The 18,502-nt window shown below is 45.7% G+C and overlaps 1 protein-coding gene across 1 annotated transcript; it reads left to right on the top strand.

Annotated features, from left to right (window-relative positions):
- Positions 1-742: 742 nt before the first annotated feature.
- sh2d4ba (SH2 domain containing 4Ba) lies at positions 743-18,123 on the top strand. The gene is made up of 8 exons (XM_064930843.1): positions 743-921; positions 1,153-1,308; positions 1,556-1,703; positions 8,223-8,361; positions 8,635-8,941; positions 9,438-9,565; positions 11,109-11,329; positions 18,031-18,123. Exons 1-8 carry the CDS (start codon positions 743-745, stop codon positions 18,121-18,123), a joined length of 1,371 nt encoding a protein of 456 aa, XP_064786915.1.
- Positions 18,124-18,502: the final 379 nt, after the last annotated feature.

The following is an 18,502-nucleotide window of genomic DNA, read 5'->3' as shown; positions in this document are numbered from 1 at the left end:
CAGAACCGAGCTCGGGGAGAGGTAAACTTTATGTCTGCCCTATTTACTGTACTGTGGATGGTTCATTTAACTGGTGGGAGGGAGAAGAAATGCTGTAACTAAGTCCCATTATAAGAGATTGTTGTAAATCTAAAAGGCGCATTACAGTGGACATGGATGGTATAATGACTTCCATGAATCAGGCATTTGACTGGATTTTAGGCGGTTTATATAATTTCATTATAACACTGAATTACCTGTTGTTTAGCTCTGAATACATGAATGATAAGATAGCAGGAAGGATAGAAAGAAAACAACACTAATGTGAAACATTTCCATGGGCTGTACATGGAAGATGGGCATGAGTTTCATTCTTTCCCACTCCTGCACTAAAGACTATCATGTTGCACATCAGGTAAAGGGATCTGTGCTTACACACACACACACCCACACACGCACCAGAGATCAGGTTTAAACCCTTCGCTTCAAAGCACATGGAGCAGAGGGAAGGAAGATGGCACCTGCGTTTTGTTCTGATGCTGGATCCAGTATGATGGTGAGAGAACAGGGAAAAGGAACAAGGATCTGAACTCTACAGCCCAGTAGAGTCTATGAGGACTGTATGAACACATAGATGGAGGGAATGACATTTGTCTTCAATATGAAGTGAACTGATAAAAGGGGTTCATGGCCCCCTAACACTCACCTAACCCCACCTTGGTTAACAGATCTCTTGGGTGTTTGGAAGCTTTGTGTTGCCAAGATGATGCAGCAGATTTTGAGGGACATGTACATCGATCCGGACCTGCTGGCGGAGCTCAACGAGGAGCAGAAGCATATCCTATTCTATAAGATCCGCCAGGAGCAGGTGAGGCGCTGGGATGAGAGGGAGAACCGAGAGAACCAGGAGAACCAGGACCAGGGAAAGAAGGGTGAGTCTGGGTGTACTCCACTGAGTCTTTGACAAGCGGAGTGTAGATTTAGAAATGCTTTTAGCTGTGTCTCCATAATTTCTTAATAGGGATGTTTTGTATTGTTACTGGTAGGTTTCGCTAAATAAAATATTCCAAATAAAATGGAGACTGTAGATGTTGTGTTTGGAGTGGTTTTATTAGTCACAGACACAGACAGTCAAAGGTGATGCTAACATCCCCACTGTGCCCGCTCAGGCAGCAGGAGAAGTATCCAGTGGCTGCAGGGCTGCGATGGGGACGTGTGGGTGTGGGTGATGGGCGACGCTCCTGGGGATAAGCCTTATGAGGACATCATCAAGGAGCTGATGGGGGAGAAAGCCAGACGGCAGGCTCAGCAGGAGGCCAAGGAGCTCTGGTGAGTGGGGAAGGATAAACCATTGTAAATGGTAAATGTTATTGAAGCAAGGGAAAATGTGTCAGAGAGATTATACTGTATGAGGGATGAGATGGGTAGATAGGGAGATTTGTGTGTTATAGTGCCAGAACTAGATTTAAACTCTCCAAAGACATCTTTGATGCAACCCATGTCAAATTGGGCTTTAGGTAGGTTTCTCACCCCTTCCTTCCACAACAAAGTGTTTTTCAACAACCCTCTTGCTCAGGCGAACCAAAGAGGCTGAGATCGAGGAGAAGTTCCGGGATGCTATGGCGAAGGAGAAGGCCCGTTTTGTGGCAGGGAAGTGGAAAGAAGAAACGGAGGACAGGAAGGCTGCCAAGCAGGAAGAGGAACACATCCAGGAGTCTCTCAAGGTAGGGCAAAGGCTACGTGTGTGTGTGTGTGTGTGTGTGTGTGTGTGTGTGTGTGTGTGTGTGTGTGTGTGTGTGTGTGTGTGTGTGTGTGTGTGTGTGTGTGTGTGTGTGTGTGTGTGTGTGTGCGTGCGTGCGTGCGTGCGTGCGTGCGTGCGTGCGTGCGTGCGTGCGTGCGTGCGTGCGTGCGTGCGTGCGTGCGTGCGTGCGTGCGTGCGTGCGTGCGTGCGTGCGTGCGTGCGTGCGTGCGTGCGTGCGTGCGTGCGTGCCTTGTTGTATGTGAGTGATGGGGATCTTTGGTTGTAATTTGGAAATGCGAGTCGGATTACTTTTCCCATACAATCCAGGTGATCAATGTCATCTACAGGGATTGTGTTGATGCCCGCCTTCAGGGCATACATTCTTTTTGCTGGACTACCTTGCCAGAACAGTCCCATTAAATATTTCAGCCTTTAAGTTGCATGGTGCAATGCCACACTGCTGTTAGAGAGAGAGGACATCCCCACAGTCCCTGCTCTACAGTAGAGGAAGAAATATGAGAGAGGGGGATCGGACGATCGATACTCAATCTGGGAAGCACACTAGCAGAGGGAGAATCAGCCTTATTAGAGGGATCTGTGGGGCAGGGGTGAAGTATTTTCCAGGGAGTGCACTGCACAGAACAACCCTGTGTGCGTGTGCGTGGGTGGGTGTAGAGATACCGTATATGTATATGAGGATTGATCATGGAAAAGGGATTGGTCTTTATCAAATTTAATCATCTTTATACCTTCAAAGAAGAAGAGGAAATAAGGGGGGGCTGGAATCTGTGGGGGATGGCAGCACCACATCTGCACGTTCGATCACTGCTGTACCATAGAGCCCTGTTGGAGCATCAGCAGTCCTGGGTGATGTAGAACCCGGACGACTGAGACCTTCTTAAGAAACTCGTGAAATATTAAAGAGCTTGTTTATCATTGCCCTCTGTTGATCTCGCCTGAAGGAAAGTGCTGAGTCATTAAACATTTTCCTGTCTGAACCTCTGGGACTAAAATATAAAATATAGAAGACGCTAAAGTCGTGTCACTAGACTATGTATAGCAGAGTTAGGTCATTAGTCTTTCACCAATTCAGTTTTCAATTCAGAACCCTGGCTTCCATTACAATGTCTAAAAATACCATTTAACTATCCTGTTTGATGGGTTCATTGTGCTGAAAACCCTGGTTTGAACCCCTGTTGGTTACATTCACAGCAGAGTAGCCTTTGACCTCTTTGAGAAACCCAATCGTGGTATTGAAGCAGAACCCTGTGTGGTCTGAAACTATGAATATGTTCACTGAGGTTCTATACACTGTATGTTCTTTCCAAAGTATCAAACACCAATTATCTCTGCATCACAACTGTCAGAAATTCACCACTCTCCAGCAGGGGGAAAAATCCTTTTAGCTCGAACAAAACACAACAGCTAACAATGGTCCCGGTCAAAAGCTACCTGTTTTCACTCCAGAACTCAATGGCAATTACTCCATGCAACTAATTACAAGGCTTAAGTGGTTCAAATTACCACAATGCCATGTGTTTGTCCCTGGGAATAAATTATTCAGTAAATTATTATCACATCAGTACAGATGATGAGCTGAATGCTTATGTATGGAATATCATACTGGGCCCGATTTCCCAAAAGCATCTTAAGGCCAAGATCATCATAAGAACATTTGAATGAGCATCGTTTCATCTCAGAGTCCATCGTTGCTTGTTATTACCGACTGTCTCAGACCACTCGTAAAAAAGCATTGTTAGGTGTTTTTTGCCCTTCTGCATCACTTTACACACAACAGATCTGTGCTTAACATAGAATCAAGATGCCTATTGGTTTCTCTGTGACTGCAGATAACTTCAAAACAAAGTTGCCAATGTCTTTGTAATTTTTACAAACAAACGTGGTTTAAAAATATGCTTCAAATGAAAACCTAGATGACTAAAATATTATTACTATTTACATAGGCATATATATTTAAATAATATTGAAATCAATTTCTTATTCAGTCAATTGAGTTCTATTTTGCTAATTGTAGGTTACAGAAATGTTTGCCTCAGCATACACTATATATACAAAAGTATGTGGACACCCCTTCAAATGTGGATTCAGCTATTTCCTTGTCCCATTGTTGACAAGTGTATAAAATCAAGCACACAGTCATGCAATCTCCATAGACAAACATTGGCAGTAGAATGGCCTTACTGAAGAGCTCAGTGATTTTCAACGTGGCACCGTCATATAATGTCACCTTTCTAAAAAGTCAGTTCATCAAATTTCTGCCCTGCTAGAGATGCCCCGATCAACCGTAGGTGCTCTTATTGTGAAGTTGAAACATCTAGGAGCAACAGCGGCTCAGCCACAATGTGGTAGGCCACACAAATCAAGCTCACGGAACAGGACTGCCAGGTGCTTAAGTGCGTTGCGTGTAAAAAAATCGTCTGTCCTCGGTTGCAACACTCACTACCAAGTTCCAAACTGCCTCTGGAAGCAACGTCACCTCGAGAACTGTTCGTCAGGAGCTTCATGAAATGGGTTTCCATAACCGAGCACCCGCACACAAGCCTAAGATCATGCGCAATACCAAGCGTCGGCTGGAGTGGTGGAAACGCGTTCTCTGGGGTGATGACTCATGTTTCACCATCTGGCAGTCCGTCGGAGGAATCTGGGTTTGGCGGATGCCAGAAGAATACGACCTTCCCCAATTTATAGTGCTAACTGTAAAGTTAGGTGGAGGAGGAATAATGGTCTGGGGCTATTTTTCATGGTTTGGGCTAGGCCCCTTAGTTCCAGTGAAGGGAGATCTTAATATTAACATGCCAAAATACAATGACATTCTAGACAAGTCTGTGCTTCCAACTTTGTGGCAACAGTTTGGGGAAGGCCCTTTCCTGTTTCAGCATGACAATGCCCCAGTGTACAAATCAAGGTCCATACAGAAATGGTTTGTCGAGATCCGTGTGGAAGAACTTGACTGGCCTGCACAGAGAATTGACCTCAACCCCATCGAACACTTGTAGGATGAATTGAAACGCTGACTGGAGCCATGCCTAATCGCCCAACATCAGTGCCCGACCTCACTAATGCTCTTGTGGCTGAATGGAAGCAAATACCCACAGCATTGTTTCAACATCTAGTGGAAAGCAGCGGCTGAATGGAAGCAAATACCCACAGCATTGTTCCAACATCTAGTGGAAAGAAGAGTGGAGGCTGTTAAAACAGCGAAGGGGTGCACACTCCATATTAATGGCAATAACTTTGGAATGAAATGTTCGACGAGCAGGTGTACACGTATTGTTGCTCATGTAGTGTATTTTATGATGTGTAACAACATGTGCGCCATCTGTGATTTTAGTGCATTACGATTAGCCAGGCTAATGCGCGACGTAAGGACGTAGAGAGGTTGGTGTTAGCAAGACTAGATTCTTATTGTGTAAATAAGGGTCCGGTTTCATTAATACAAAAGTGAATACGGATCATCTCCTAGGGATACATTATTATCTTTATGGCTGTAAATATCAGAATCAGAGATTATGCCACAGGACACATTTGCTGATTGGAATATGTCCCGAGACTCTGCTGATAACGTCGTCGAGCTAACCGCCTCCGTCACAGACTTCGTAAGGAAATGCATCCGTGACGTTGTCCCCACAGTGGAGGTTCGCTGCTTCCCCAATCAAAAGCCCTGGATTAACAGAGGTTGGCGCTAAACTAGAGGACAGGGCTACCGCATACAAGGTCTTGCATACAACCATGAGGTTACAGCCGAGGACAGGAACATGTTTAAGAAGTCCCGCTACAAGGACTATGTAGGAATAAGGTGGGATCATACTACACAGGAAGACCCAGCCGTGATCTGCCCAATGATGCCTCTCTTCCAGATGAACTCAATGCATTTTAAACACGCTTCGACAATAACAACACCGTACCGTGTATGAGGGCCCCCACCAACCCAGAGGACTGGGTGATCTCGCAAGGCCGCGGGCCGGACAGTATTCCAGGGCAGGTTCTCAGAGCATGTGCAGATCAGCTGGAAGACATATTCACAGTAATTTTCAACCTCTCCTTGTCCCAGTCTTTAATCCCCTCATTTTAAAATGACTACCACCCTGTGGCACTCACATCTGTAATTACGAAATGCTTTGAAAGGCTAATTATGGCACACATCAACTTCATCATCCCAGACACCCTACACGCACTCCAATTTGCATACCGCTCCAAAAGATCCATAGATGACGCAATCTCAATTGCACTCCACAATGTCCTCACCCACCTATAAGAGGAATACCTATGTGAGAATGCTGTTTAACACCATTGTCCCCTCCAAGCTCATCACCAAGCTTAGGACTCTGGGACTGAACACCTCCCTATGCAACTGGATCCTGGACTTCCTGATAGGCCGCCACCAGGTGGTGAAGGTAGGCAACATCACCTCTGTCACACTGATCCTCAACACAGGGGCCCCACAGGGGTGTGTGCTTTGTCCCCTCCTGTACTCCCTGTTCACCACAACTGCATGACCGCGCACGACTCCAACACCATCATCAAGATAGCTAGTGACATGTCGTTGGTAGACCTGATCACTGGCGACACGGAGCCAGCCTACAGGGAGGAGGTCAGTGACCTGGCAGTGTGTTGCCAGTACAACATCCTCCCTCAACGTCAGTAAGACCAAGCTGATAATGGAATACAGGAAACGGGAGGACGAGCACGCTCCCATCCACATCAACAGGGCTGCGGTGGAGCAGGTTGAGAGTTTCAAGTTATTCGTCCCCAAATCAATAAGGACTTAAAATGGTCTACTCACAGTCGTGAAGAAGACACGACAGTGCCTCTTCCCCCTCAGGAGGTTGAAAAGTTTTGGCATGGACCCTCAAATCCTCAGAAGTTCTACAATGGCACCATTGAGAGCATCTTGACTGACTGCATCACTTCTTGGTATGGCAACAGCACCACTCTATCCCTGAGCCATAAGACAGCTAAACAGCTAACAGGCTATCTGAGATGAAAAATAGGACTGTCTCTTTGCACACTCACAGGGCTCTACACTGCACTCCTCCAACACACACATAACATGCACACCCATTTATTCTGACTCTACGGGGGTGGTCGGTAGCTTAGCGGTTAAGAGCGTTGGGCCAGTAACCGTTGAGCCAGTAACTCGAATCACCGAGCCGGCAAGGTGGAAAAATCTGTTGTTTTGCCCTTGAGCAAGGCAGTTAACATCAACAACTGCTCCCCGGGCGCCGATGATGTGGATGTCGATTAAGGCAGCAGCCCCCTGCAGCTCTCTGATTGAGGGGTTGGGTTAAATGCGGATGACACATTTCAGTTGAAGTCATTTAGTTTTGCCACTGACTAAGTTTCCCCTTCAAACACAAACTCACATATAATCATAACTTACGCTGCTATTACTCTTTTTATCATATATCCGGATGCCTAGTTACCTTACCCTTATATATATATATATACTGTATATACACCTCTATCACTCCAGTATCCCTGCACCTTGTTAATATGGTATTTGAACTGACCCTGTACATAGCTTCTTACTTGCTCATGTTCTTATTTCTTATTTTTATTTTTATTTGTTTTGTGTTTTTGTTCAACCGTATGTTATTTTTAGAGCTACATTGATATTGATTAGTACATTCTTGGGTTTTGAGCTAGCAAGAAAGGCATTATACTGTAGTTGTGCACGTGACATTAAAACGTGAAAATATTGAGGCGGCTTGTGCTAATGCTCAGCCTACCTTATAATAGGCTTCTTAGCCTACCTTACAATAGGCTTCTTAGCCTACCTTACAATAGGCTTAATGTACAAAATCTTAGATTTGGCCCATAATTCCGCACATTTTGTTACATACCATGAAATGGATTGTAGCCTACACTTAGCTGAATAGAACTCAATATGATTGAAATATGGACTATGTAGCCCGCTGTATTTAACATTTGTTTCAGTCATCTCAGTGTTCATTTGAAGCATAATTTATTCATTCGCTTATTTGTAACAATTGCAAAGACATTGGCAACTTTCTATTTGTAGTCAACTTGGTTCGACCTAACGACTCACCCACTCTCACCTAAGAGTGGTCTGAGGCAGTCGGTAAATAACTAGTGTTTTCAAGTGCAACTTTAGTAATGATGGTTTTGGGAAACAGCTTACAGATTTAACAATTCTCCTACAAAGGTTCTTACGATTAACTTCGTCTTAAGCGGGCTCAGGACAATTATTGCTGATGTGTCTTATTACAAAATGATATGCAAATAACTCTGCAGTGTGTGTGTGTGTGTGTGTGTGTGTGTGTGTACGTGGATGTGTGTGTGTGTGTGTGTGTGTGTGTGTGTGTGTGTGTGTGTGTGTGTGTGTGTGTGTGTGTGTGTGTGTGTGTGTGTGTGTGTGTGTGTGTGTGTGTGTGTGTGTGTGTGTGTGTGTACGTGGATGTGTGTGTGTACGCCCGCCAGTCTTTTGTTTCCCATTCCTCACACATTTCTTCTCCGACAGAAACGAGAGGAGGAGGAGAGACAGCAAGGTGAGGAGGAGATAAAACGTGCAGAGGAGAAGAGAGCGAGGGAGCTGTATATCTCCCTAGAGCAGGAACAGAGAAGGAGTGAGAAGGATGACAAGGAATGGGAGGAGCAACGTAAGTCAAGTCTTCCCTGCCTTTTCTGTCTACAACTGTTTTCCTTTCCAGTGATCACCTCCTTCAACTCTACACCCCTCATTTTTACTCCTTTTACACCATCCTCTTCAACTGTCCCTCCCTAAATATCAACTCCAAAACTTCTGTTGTTTATTCTCAAACTTGTACAGTTAAGCTCTCTCGTGGAACTACAGGCCACATCTGAGAATGAAAGTCCAATGCAAAGTCACTTCCTTTTCAAATCCTCTCTCTCCTCTATTTCGCCCCTTCCAGTGTGGCGCTCTAAGATGGCTGACCAGGAGATGCAGAGAAAAGCAAGGCGGGCACGGGATGAGTACAAGCGGCAGTCCCTGCGGGCTATAGAGAAGGGCCGTGTGGCAGGGCTCAGTGGGCTGTTCCAGCAGGGCCCAGTGGTGGGGAACGGACCAACAGCAGCCCCCTTCAGGAGATACAGCAACGTGCTAGAGTCCTCCTCCTCCACCACCCACCGCCCCGGCCTCCAGCCTGCTACTCCTCCACTGTACCGCCGTAGACAGAGCCAAAGGCACAGCACCATTGTTACACAGCCACTGATGGACAGGTACAGATATAGCGCTAGCCTACTACTCATGAATGCGTATAAGGATAGTTATAAACTGGGTTGTTTGAGCCCTGAATGCTGATTGGCTGCTCTAATTACATTGATAACCAGTTTATAATAGCAATAAGGCACCTCAGGGGTTTGTGGTGTATGGCCAATATACCATGGCTAATACACCACGCCTACTACTCATGAATGTGCATAGGGATAGATATAGCATAATTACTACGCAAGAACCAATCAATATACAGATCAGATGCATAGAGTGTTAAAGTAGAACAAATGTATATAAAATACTGTATATTGAGTGATACACAGAAGCAGACCCGATAGGCCCGCCATGCTTTTTTGTGCCTGGAACTCATCTAAAGCATTATGCACCTTTATCATGGCAGCATTAAAAAGCTTAGGGCAATCTGTGCTTAAATGCTTATTATGATATATGATGTGTTTATGTCTTGCTTCCCTTCTCTTTTTTTTTCTCTGTCTTCTCCAGTCCTGCCTGGGTGAGAGCCCCCCGGCCCAGCTCCAGAGAGTGTGTTTTGCTGTGGTTCAAAGAAGAGCAGACGCCCAAACAGGCTGGCTATGAGCGCAACAGCACCACCATCGCCCCCTGGTTCCACGGTCAGTGCTGAGTTGTTATCTTGATCAATCGTGGATCCTTCCAAGCTTCCCCTCTTGCACCAATCTACTTTTCTTCACTTCCACTGCCACATGCAAACTATCTAACTAAAAAGTATTCTCAGGAATTGAGCATTGAAGGGAAGTTTTAGTATGTTCGTGCATGCTAGGGTGTGTGGCTGGAGGGATGAGGCTCTTCAATAATAAATAGGCCACCCTAGACTAATTACTGGCGAGTGGCCCTGAGCCCTAACTCTCTCCATAATAGGTCACAGTGTGTAGCTCCTGGTTAAGTGACAAAAGCCCAGATGAATGGGCCTATGAGTGGCACATTCCACTGGAAAGAGGGGTGCAACATGCACTTCATGCTATCATGCAGAGACAGGGTATCAGGCATCTAAACAATGTGAGCACACCCAAACCCACTCTTTATATTGAAGAGATGCCAGTTTAATACCGTTTTCCCAAATCATGCATTCAGGCAACTGTCATCATCTCTCTGTCACTGAGATTACTTTTGTCAGTAACAACGTTACACAACATTAAAAGGGCATATTCACGCATTTTAAATGTTTTTAGTATTTCTGCATCTCCGAGCAAGGTTTTATCGATTCCCGGGGTCAACTATGTTTTCATGTGTATCTGAACTCATTCCATTTACGCAGGCCGGTATGACGTGGCATTGTGAAAAGTTGCTCTCACTACATGGGAAGTTAATAGGAAGATTACTTTTAGATTGCAAAAACGGCTATCAGACAGGTCAGATTTCAATACTGTCTGATGTCATAACGTGGGAGGTCTTGTCTCGAATGAGCCATTGATCATATATTTGCGATATTCCTAACTTGAGAAATCAATGAATCAATGAGCCCAATAAGTCCTCTATGACAACAAAATCATAAACAGTGTAGGGCTGGCTATTAAGTCCTTAGTTTTAGGTTTATGCTCAAGTAAACAATTTGGCTAATCTATACTTCCATATTTCCAAATCCTATTCTTGAAGATCAAGTATAACATTTGTTGGAATGACTGGAATTCTGATAAACTTTGGTTTTAAATGTAAATACATAATTTAATCGTATTATATGTAGTAGAAAGCGATGGGTTGAAAGAAGCCTACATAACCAAGCCATAAAGTAAATTTAACATCCATATATGGCCAGCTATGTAAAGTTCAACATTGATTTATCCTGCAATAGATGTCGTTCAATTGGTAACATACATGTTTGTCTTCTAATAATGCCTCAAAGGGAAAGTAATCTAAAAGTAACTGAATGTAATCAGATTACGTTACTGAGTTTGGGTAAACCAAAAGTTACGTTAGTGACCCTGATTATAGGAATGTGTAGTTTCAGGTGGATTTTTCCTTTAATCATTTAGGGCAAAATTCAAGAATATTGTGCAAGAACCTTGGGCTTCTCTTTGCTTTGGATTTAACTACTGTCAGACTCTCCCTCCTCCTCAGGTCGAATTGAACTACTGTCAGACTCTCCCTCCTCCTGACCTAAGGTCTGATTTAACCACTCAGACCCGCTCCCCTCCCCAGGTCTGATTTCCAGACAGGAGTCAGAGACCCTGCTGATGAACACAGCAGAGGGCTCCTTCCTGGTGAGGGTGAGTGACAGGATCTGGGGATACACGCTGTCCTATCGCACAGCCGACGGCTTCAAACACTTCCTGATCGACGCATCAGGAGACTACTACAGCTTCCTGGGTGTGGACCAGAACCGCCACGCCACCTTGGCTGACCTCATCGACTTCCACAAGGTGGGCAGGCAATTTACAGTATGTACAGGGTTTCACACAGTGAACTGCAGGGGTTGGGTCAGACACTTAGCATGCTATATACATCAGTAATGTCAGTGTCAGCATAGAGACTCCATGTGGAAATCAGATTAAATGGTTACTTAGTAACTCAACATCAAAGTGACAGCCAGCAAACATCTGGGAGTAAGTCTAATCAAATGCTCCATGATATACATCCGTGATCTTTTCATATCACATCAACTATTTTAGCAACCAATCACAAGCACGGCTGAACTGCGTTATCTTCAATAACGCTGACTTACTTACCATGGAAACATATTCTCAGATGCAGAGGCTGACAGAACTGAATGTGTGAACTGTTTATCTGTGACATTAGTTATATGCTAATGTGAGAAGGGTGCACATTGGTCTTCAGGAATTTGCATGTCTCTTTGGCATTACACACACATAGAGTATAACATGGAGTCACTGTATACTGATCAGATAGAGCATACTGACCAACAGTTTGAATATGATTCACCACAGATCATCACATTGAATCTGTAAAAACGGAACATTAAACCATTCTGTTACTATATACAGTGCATTCGGAAAGTATTCAGACCCCTTGACCTTTTCCACATTTTGTTACGTTACAGCCTTATTCTAAAATTGATTAAATTGTCCCCCCCCCTCAATCTACACACAATACCCCATAATAACAAAGCAAAAACAGGTTTAGCAATTTTTGCAAATTTACAAAAAAATCTAAAATCTGAAATATTACTGAAGTATTCAGACCCCATAGTCAGTACTTTGTTTACGCACCTTTGGCAGCAATTACCTCCCTGACAAAGGCCCTTCTCCCCCGATTGCTCAGTTTGGCCAGCCAGCTCTAGGAAGAGTCTTGGTGGTTCCAAACTTCTTCCGTTTTAGAATGATGGAGGCCACTGTGTTCTTGGGGACCTTCAATGCTGCAGACATGTTTTGGTACCCTTCTCCAGATCTGTGTCTCAACACAATCCTGTCTTGGTGCTCCACAGACAATTCCTTCAACCACATGGCTTGACTTTTGCTCTGACATGCACTGTCAACTGTGGGACCTTATATTAGACAGTTGTGTGCCTTTTCAAAACCATGTCCTATCAATTGAATTTACCACAGGTGGATTCCAATCATGTTGTAGAAACATCTTGTGGCGCACAGCAGGTCAGCCACCAGGGGGAGACTCGTCGAGGCCTGGTAACAGACGGAGTATACATCACGAGGCGATGTCTCCATCTGCTGGACATGCCAGGTCTCGACGGGCTCTCCCGCCAGGACTAATTGGGCTTGGTGAGTAATCAAGGGCTGATTGCTCACCAGCTGTACAAGTCCCATAAATCTGCCAGAAGGGCAGCACACAGGGGAGAGGCTGGGGGAGGAAAGGAATCCCGTATAGTTGGGGACAGCACCAGAGGTAACAGGAGGGAGTTCAGTTTTTGATCCCCACAGGATACAGCAAGACCCGGAGCCCAGAAGACAGTATCCCGGAGAGGGTTTCTTGGGGGATACCTATTCTTTTCTTTGGACTTTTATTTTAATAAACACCTTTGAAACTGAGCTAATCCTACTCTGCCCGTGTCTGATCTGTGTAAACCTTTTGACCCAACCCCCTGGTCTGCCACAAGTGGTGGAGAATGTGGGCATTCTGATAATGTGGTCAGATCAGGGTTGACCTTTATGCAGCATCAGCATGGACGAGTTGATAGCTCAGTTCGTCCGGGCCCAACAAGCCCAAAAGGGGTTCAAGAACGAACGCTGGAGGAACAGCAGCTACAAAAAGTTCATTGAGGAAAACAGGAAGCTACAAGGAGGAGCTAACAGAAGATGACGACATAAAAACCTACCTCTGTACGTTTGAACGGACAGCACTATGGGAAGGATGGCCAAGGCAGAAGTGGACCAGTCTGCTGGCCCCGTTCCTCTCTGGGAATGCCCAAAATGCGTATTGGGACCTGAACGATGAACAGGCGGCGAACTAAAAACAGGAGATATTCAGCCGCTACGGGTACAGCCTGGCCCATCGGGCTCAACTACTCTCGAATGGAGGTTCATAGCCGACGCATCCCACCGAGCCCAGATGAGCGACCCACTGCGCGTCACCAGCCTAACCGACGTATCCACCCTCTCCGTCCAAAGTGTTCCTGGATCGCTTCCTCCGGGCACTACCCCACGACATGAAGAGGGCAGCGAGTCTAGGCGCGCCCCAGACCTTGGAGGGCCTCCTGGAAGCAGTGGAGATACATCAGAACACTCAGGCCCAGCTGAGTGGGAGCCAGGCCGAGTCGGTGACCCGTTCGGGGAGTCGGAAGGACAGCCCCAATGCTGTGTACCCTGAACCGACAGTCAGCAGGGCTGGGATAGGGTCGACCCGCCACCCATGACCCCAGGTAGATGGAGACCAAAGGAGGTGTTTTGAGTGTGGTGCCCGGGGCCACACTGCCTGGAATTACCCAACTCGAGAGGAGTCGATGCCATCAGCAAGCCACGGAGGCGAGGTGGGTCACGCAGGGAACTATGTCACCTCCTGTTGGGCACACCACGAATCAACTGCACCCATGGTCCCGGTGAAGGTTGACGGAAACGACAACTCCAGATGTATGGTTACCCTCATAACCACGAGCCTGCTGGACCAGGATACCAAACATGGCAGGGAGATGTCCATTTCCTGGGTTCACGGGGACACAAAGCGGTATCCAACCGTATCGTGACGTATCGTGACATCGTGACGCCACAAGGGAACTGCCAGATGATGGTGGGTGCAGTACCAGAGTTGCCGATACTTCTCCTAGTGGGACGAGATTGTCCACTGTTCATGGCCCTGTAGGGGCACGAGCTGAGGAAGAAGGTACGAGCCGTCCAAGGACGAGAGCGAGGACAATCCATCACCTGTGCAGCCCGGAAGCAAACGGTTAATCAACCTGTATCTACGGGTCCAGAGTTGGAGGGGGGGCTGGAACCCGACCCCCCTGGTGAACCATGGGAGGAAGAGCCCAGCCTCCCCTCCTCGATTTCGAGGGGCCAGTCAAGATACCCCTTGGGGGCCAACTGAGGCGACAATTCGGCACGGCCCAGTGGGAGGATCCTAACTTGAAAGCCGCTGCAGTCCAAGTGATAGCAGTGGATGGACAGCTACTTCCAGGGGTGAGTGACTGGCAATACCCCCATTTCCAAATCAAGACTAACCTTTTGTATCAGGTGTCGCGCCAACAGGGGGAACTTCGAGAGGTATTGTTGCTGCCCCAACGGTACATGGGAACGTGGGAACCGGTACATGGGAACCGTTCTTCTTGTCCCACACCCACCTATTGGGGGCGCACCTGGGAATGGAGAAGACCTGGGAACGGATTGCCGCCCAGTTACACTGGCCCGGGATGAGGAGGACCGTGGAAGATTACTGTCACAGCTGCCCGGAGTGTCAAATGACTGCCCCAAAGGCACACTTCCGAAACCCACTGGTCCCCCTACCGATCATCGGGGTGCCCTTTGAATGAATCGCCATGGACATAGTGGGACCCCTGGTAAAACAGCATGAGGACACCAGTAGATCCTTGTAATAGTGGACTATGCCACCCGGTATCCCGAGGCCATTCCCCTACGGGCGGAGGTATCCAAGGCAATCACACTGGAGCTGTTCCACCTCTTTAGCCGGGTGGGAATCCCAAACGAGATCCTGACAGACCAAGGTACTGAGTTCATGTCCCGCCTAATGAAAGACTTGTGTGCTCTCCTGCAGATCAAGCAGATCCAGACCTCTGTCTTCCACCCGCAGACGGAGGGGCTCGTCGAGCGGTTCAATAAAATGCTCAAACAAATGCTGCGGAAGGTCATCGAGCAGGATCTAATCCTACTCTGTCCGTGTCTGATCTGTGTAAACATTTTGACCCAACCCCCTGGTCTGCCACAATCTCAAGGATGATCAATGGAAACAGGATGCACCTGAGCTCAATTTCAAGTCTAATAGCAAAGGGTCTGAATAATTATGTAAATAAGGTATTTTTGTTTTTAATTTTTAATAAATTTGCAAAAATGTCTAAAAACCTGTTTTAGCTTTGTCATTATGGGGTATTGTGTTTTGATTGATGAGAATATATATTTTTTATCCATTTTAGAATAAGGCTGTAACGTAGCAAAATGTGGAAAAAAGTCAAGGGGTCAGAATACTTTCCGAATGCACTGTAGAGACGTAATATGCAAGCAGTAAACACCAACAGACAAACAACAGCTGTTGATAAAAATGTATAGCACAGACATGAGACAGTCATGTAATGACTGTAGGGCAGTGGTACTCATTGCGCGAGCCCTTCATTTGTGGCGTGCGGTGATATTCCTATTTTCCATTTTCAATTCATAATGCGTAGTAATGATGCAATTTCAATTCAAGGTGTTTAATGCAGGCCAGAACCACTTAAATGAAGGCCAGAACCATATATCTAGTTGTCCCTGTACGGCAGATAGATGGCAGTATAGCGCAGCAGTTGAACAGAAAGGCCGAAATATAACGAAACTGCTCCGCTTCAGCGACCGACACATGTTAGTTTGCTACTAGCTAATTTTGCAGTCTGGTCGACATGGATCGATTATATGTAAAAAATAAAAAATCTGACAATGAAAATGTGGGGGAAGAGCTGGAGAACATTGTGACAGCTATGAACGAACCACCGGAGAATCAGGAAAATCATGAAGATGGCGGCGGGGAAATGCAGCTAGCTAACGTGGCTCCGATGGCTAAGAAAAGGATACGGTGATTCAAGAATAACACAGAAAGTTCCAAAAGAAATGGACAGACAAGTATTTTTTGTACTGCATAATGGGACTAGCCCACTTTGTCTTATTTGTCAGAAGGCAGTCAATTGTTTTAAACAAGCAAATTTAGAGCGACATTTTCAGTCACACCATGCCCCCTTTGACAAAACATATCTGCAACAAAGCAAACACAGAAACAACAAAATAGCGCAAGGACAGCTCAAGGGACAACAACAAATTATGGACAGTTCTTGCACTGTTGCAGAGGCAAGATATGAGATTGCTTGGATACTCGCAAGAAACAGGACCTTCACAGACTCAGAGATTGTCAAATAATGTTTTTTGGCTCACAGCCAAAATATTGTATGCTGATTTTACAAACAAGGAAGCTATTTTAAAGCAAATTAAGGGACTGCAACTCTCAGACTCGACCATAACAAGACACATAAAAGACATCGGCAAGCAATTGATGACTGACATCCGTGGCGCTGTGTTTTAGTATTGCGCTTGACGAAAGCGCTGATGTAAGTGACATTCCCCAATTATGTGTTTAGGTCCGTTTCCCTCAAAAAGAGTCATTCGGATAGGAACTTTTATGTTTTCTGCCCCTTCAAGGCAAACACGAGGAGAGGATATTCTGAAAGCCCTTGTTACATTTGTTGCTGATAATAATATTGACTGGTCAAATCGGGCATATGTGTGCACTGACAGTGCCCCAAACATGTTAGGGAATAAGAAGGGACTCATAGGCCTGATGAGAAAGAGAGAGGATGTTCCCGAATTTGTTACGTTTCATTGTATCATTCATCAGGAAGCACTTGTGGCTAAACTCAAAGACTGAGATTTACAGAATGTGATGCAGCAAGTCGTACTCGTAGTGAATATTATTATTGCGAGGGTACTGAATCACCTGAAATTCCGCGAGTTGCTGGAGGAATACTAGACTGAATATGGTGACTTGATATTTCACAATGAGGTGAGATGGCTGTCTCGTGGCAGAGTTTTGAAAAGAGGAGGCAGAACTGGATGATCCACGGTGAATCTCCAGCTCCAAGGGAAAGCTAAAACTCTGGGCAAAATGATGCATGTGGTCACAGCATTTCAAAATAAAATCACCACACTGTTCATACCTGACAGACAGTTTGTTCATTTCCCCAAACTCAGCAGTCACCACATCCAACCCAGACATACTGCAACATTTTAGCTATGATGCATTTGTGCGTGTGTTGGAGGAGTTTGAGGCAAGATTCAAGGATATCATGGAGTACAAGGAGGTTTTCAACATCATTGAGAACCCCTTTCATGTGCCAGTGTCATCTCTGACCCCAGTCATCACAGCCCTCTGTCCTGACAGTGCTGGAATACAGTGAGATAGTGGAGCTACAGGCAAATGACACATTGCAAGGTGAACTAAGATCAGGTGTTACCCATTTCTGGAGCCTTGTGTCAGACACAGTATCCACTTCTGAAGCAGTGTGTGCAAAAGGTGACATTTTATGTCAGCACTTATTCATGTGAATCAACATTTTTAACATTGAATATTGTGAAACAAAAACAGAGAAACAGTCTGACCAATGCACACCTGGATTGCCTCACAAGGATAGCAACTACAGACTATAAATGTAGAATGAATTCAGTCATGGAGCAGAAGGGACATTTCCGCTTATCCAACTAATGAGATAACCCTTAATATGGGTCTTATACATGTGATGTAGCCTATGTGATGTGCTGTACATCAAATCAATTGCATGTGCTCGATTGCTCTGAATTTGCTCTCAATTGATGATAATGGAAGAAAAAGTACAACAAATTAAAGATCTGTGCAGCCCTCTGAATGATTGTCTCAACCCAAAGTGGCCGCCTTACAAAAAAATAATGAATTACACTGCTGTAGGGTTTGTTCTGATGATGTCTGTCTGTCTGACTGTCTCTAGGAGGAGGTGATCACCACATCAGGAGGAGAGCTTCTGCAGGAGGCATGTAAACGTACAGTCTCAGCCACGGACTATGGGGGGCTCTTCCAATGACCCCCCCCACCCTGTCAGGTCACTATGAACCCCTTTCTGCTCCCTGCAATGTTACTTTGACCTCCCCCACCTGGATTCACACCGAGTGAACCGTCTTTCTCCAGGCATGGCGCCATGTCTTCAGACTCTAACCATTCCACAGGACTGTTTACAGACATCCGTTCCCCCAGTAGCATCTTGCATGCGCCTTGCCACTAGGTGTTGCAGTGGGGAATTATTGGTAAACAAATTGCTGCTACAAGCTGTTTGGAAACTGGAAACTGTCTAACACGAGAGAAGAGTGAGCCATTGGGATATACATTGTTTCTAACTAAGAAGTTACACAAATGTTGAGCAACAGTGCAATTCAGGACAAGATCAAGCTCTTAGGGAAAGAGCA

The sequence above is a fragment of the Oncorhynchus masou genome, chromosome 23, assembly GCF_036934945.1.
Source record: "Oncorhynchus masou masou isolate Uvic2021 chromosome 23, UVic_Omas_1.1, whole genome shotgun sequence".
Taxonomy (NCBI): domain Eukaryota; kingdom Metazoa; phylum Chordata; class Actinopteri; order Salmoniformes; family Salmonidae; genus Oncorhynchus; species Oncorhynchus masou.
Note: the sequence above shows the minus strand (reverse complement) of the source record. Positions and strands in the feature narration are given on the sequence as shown.

Bases quoted from the DNA above. Each gene is read 5' to 3' on its own strand.
- sh2d4ba (XM_064930843.1), top strand. From the start codon at position 743: ATGATGCAGCAGATTTTGAGGGACATGTACATCGATCCGGACCTGCTG. The intron at 1,309-1,555 runs GTGAGTGGGGAA...CCTCTTGCTCAG, and splicing joins CAGGAGGCCAAGGAGCTCTG to GCGAACCAAAGAGGCTGAGA. The intron at 8,942-9,437 runs GTACAGATATAG...TGTCTTCTCCAG, and splicing joins ACACAGCCACTGATGGACAG to TCCTGCCTGGGTGAGAGCCC.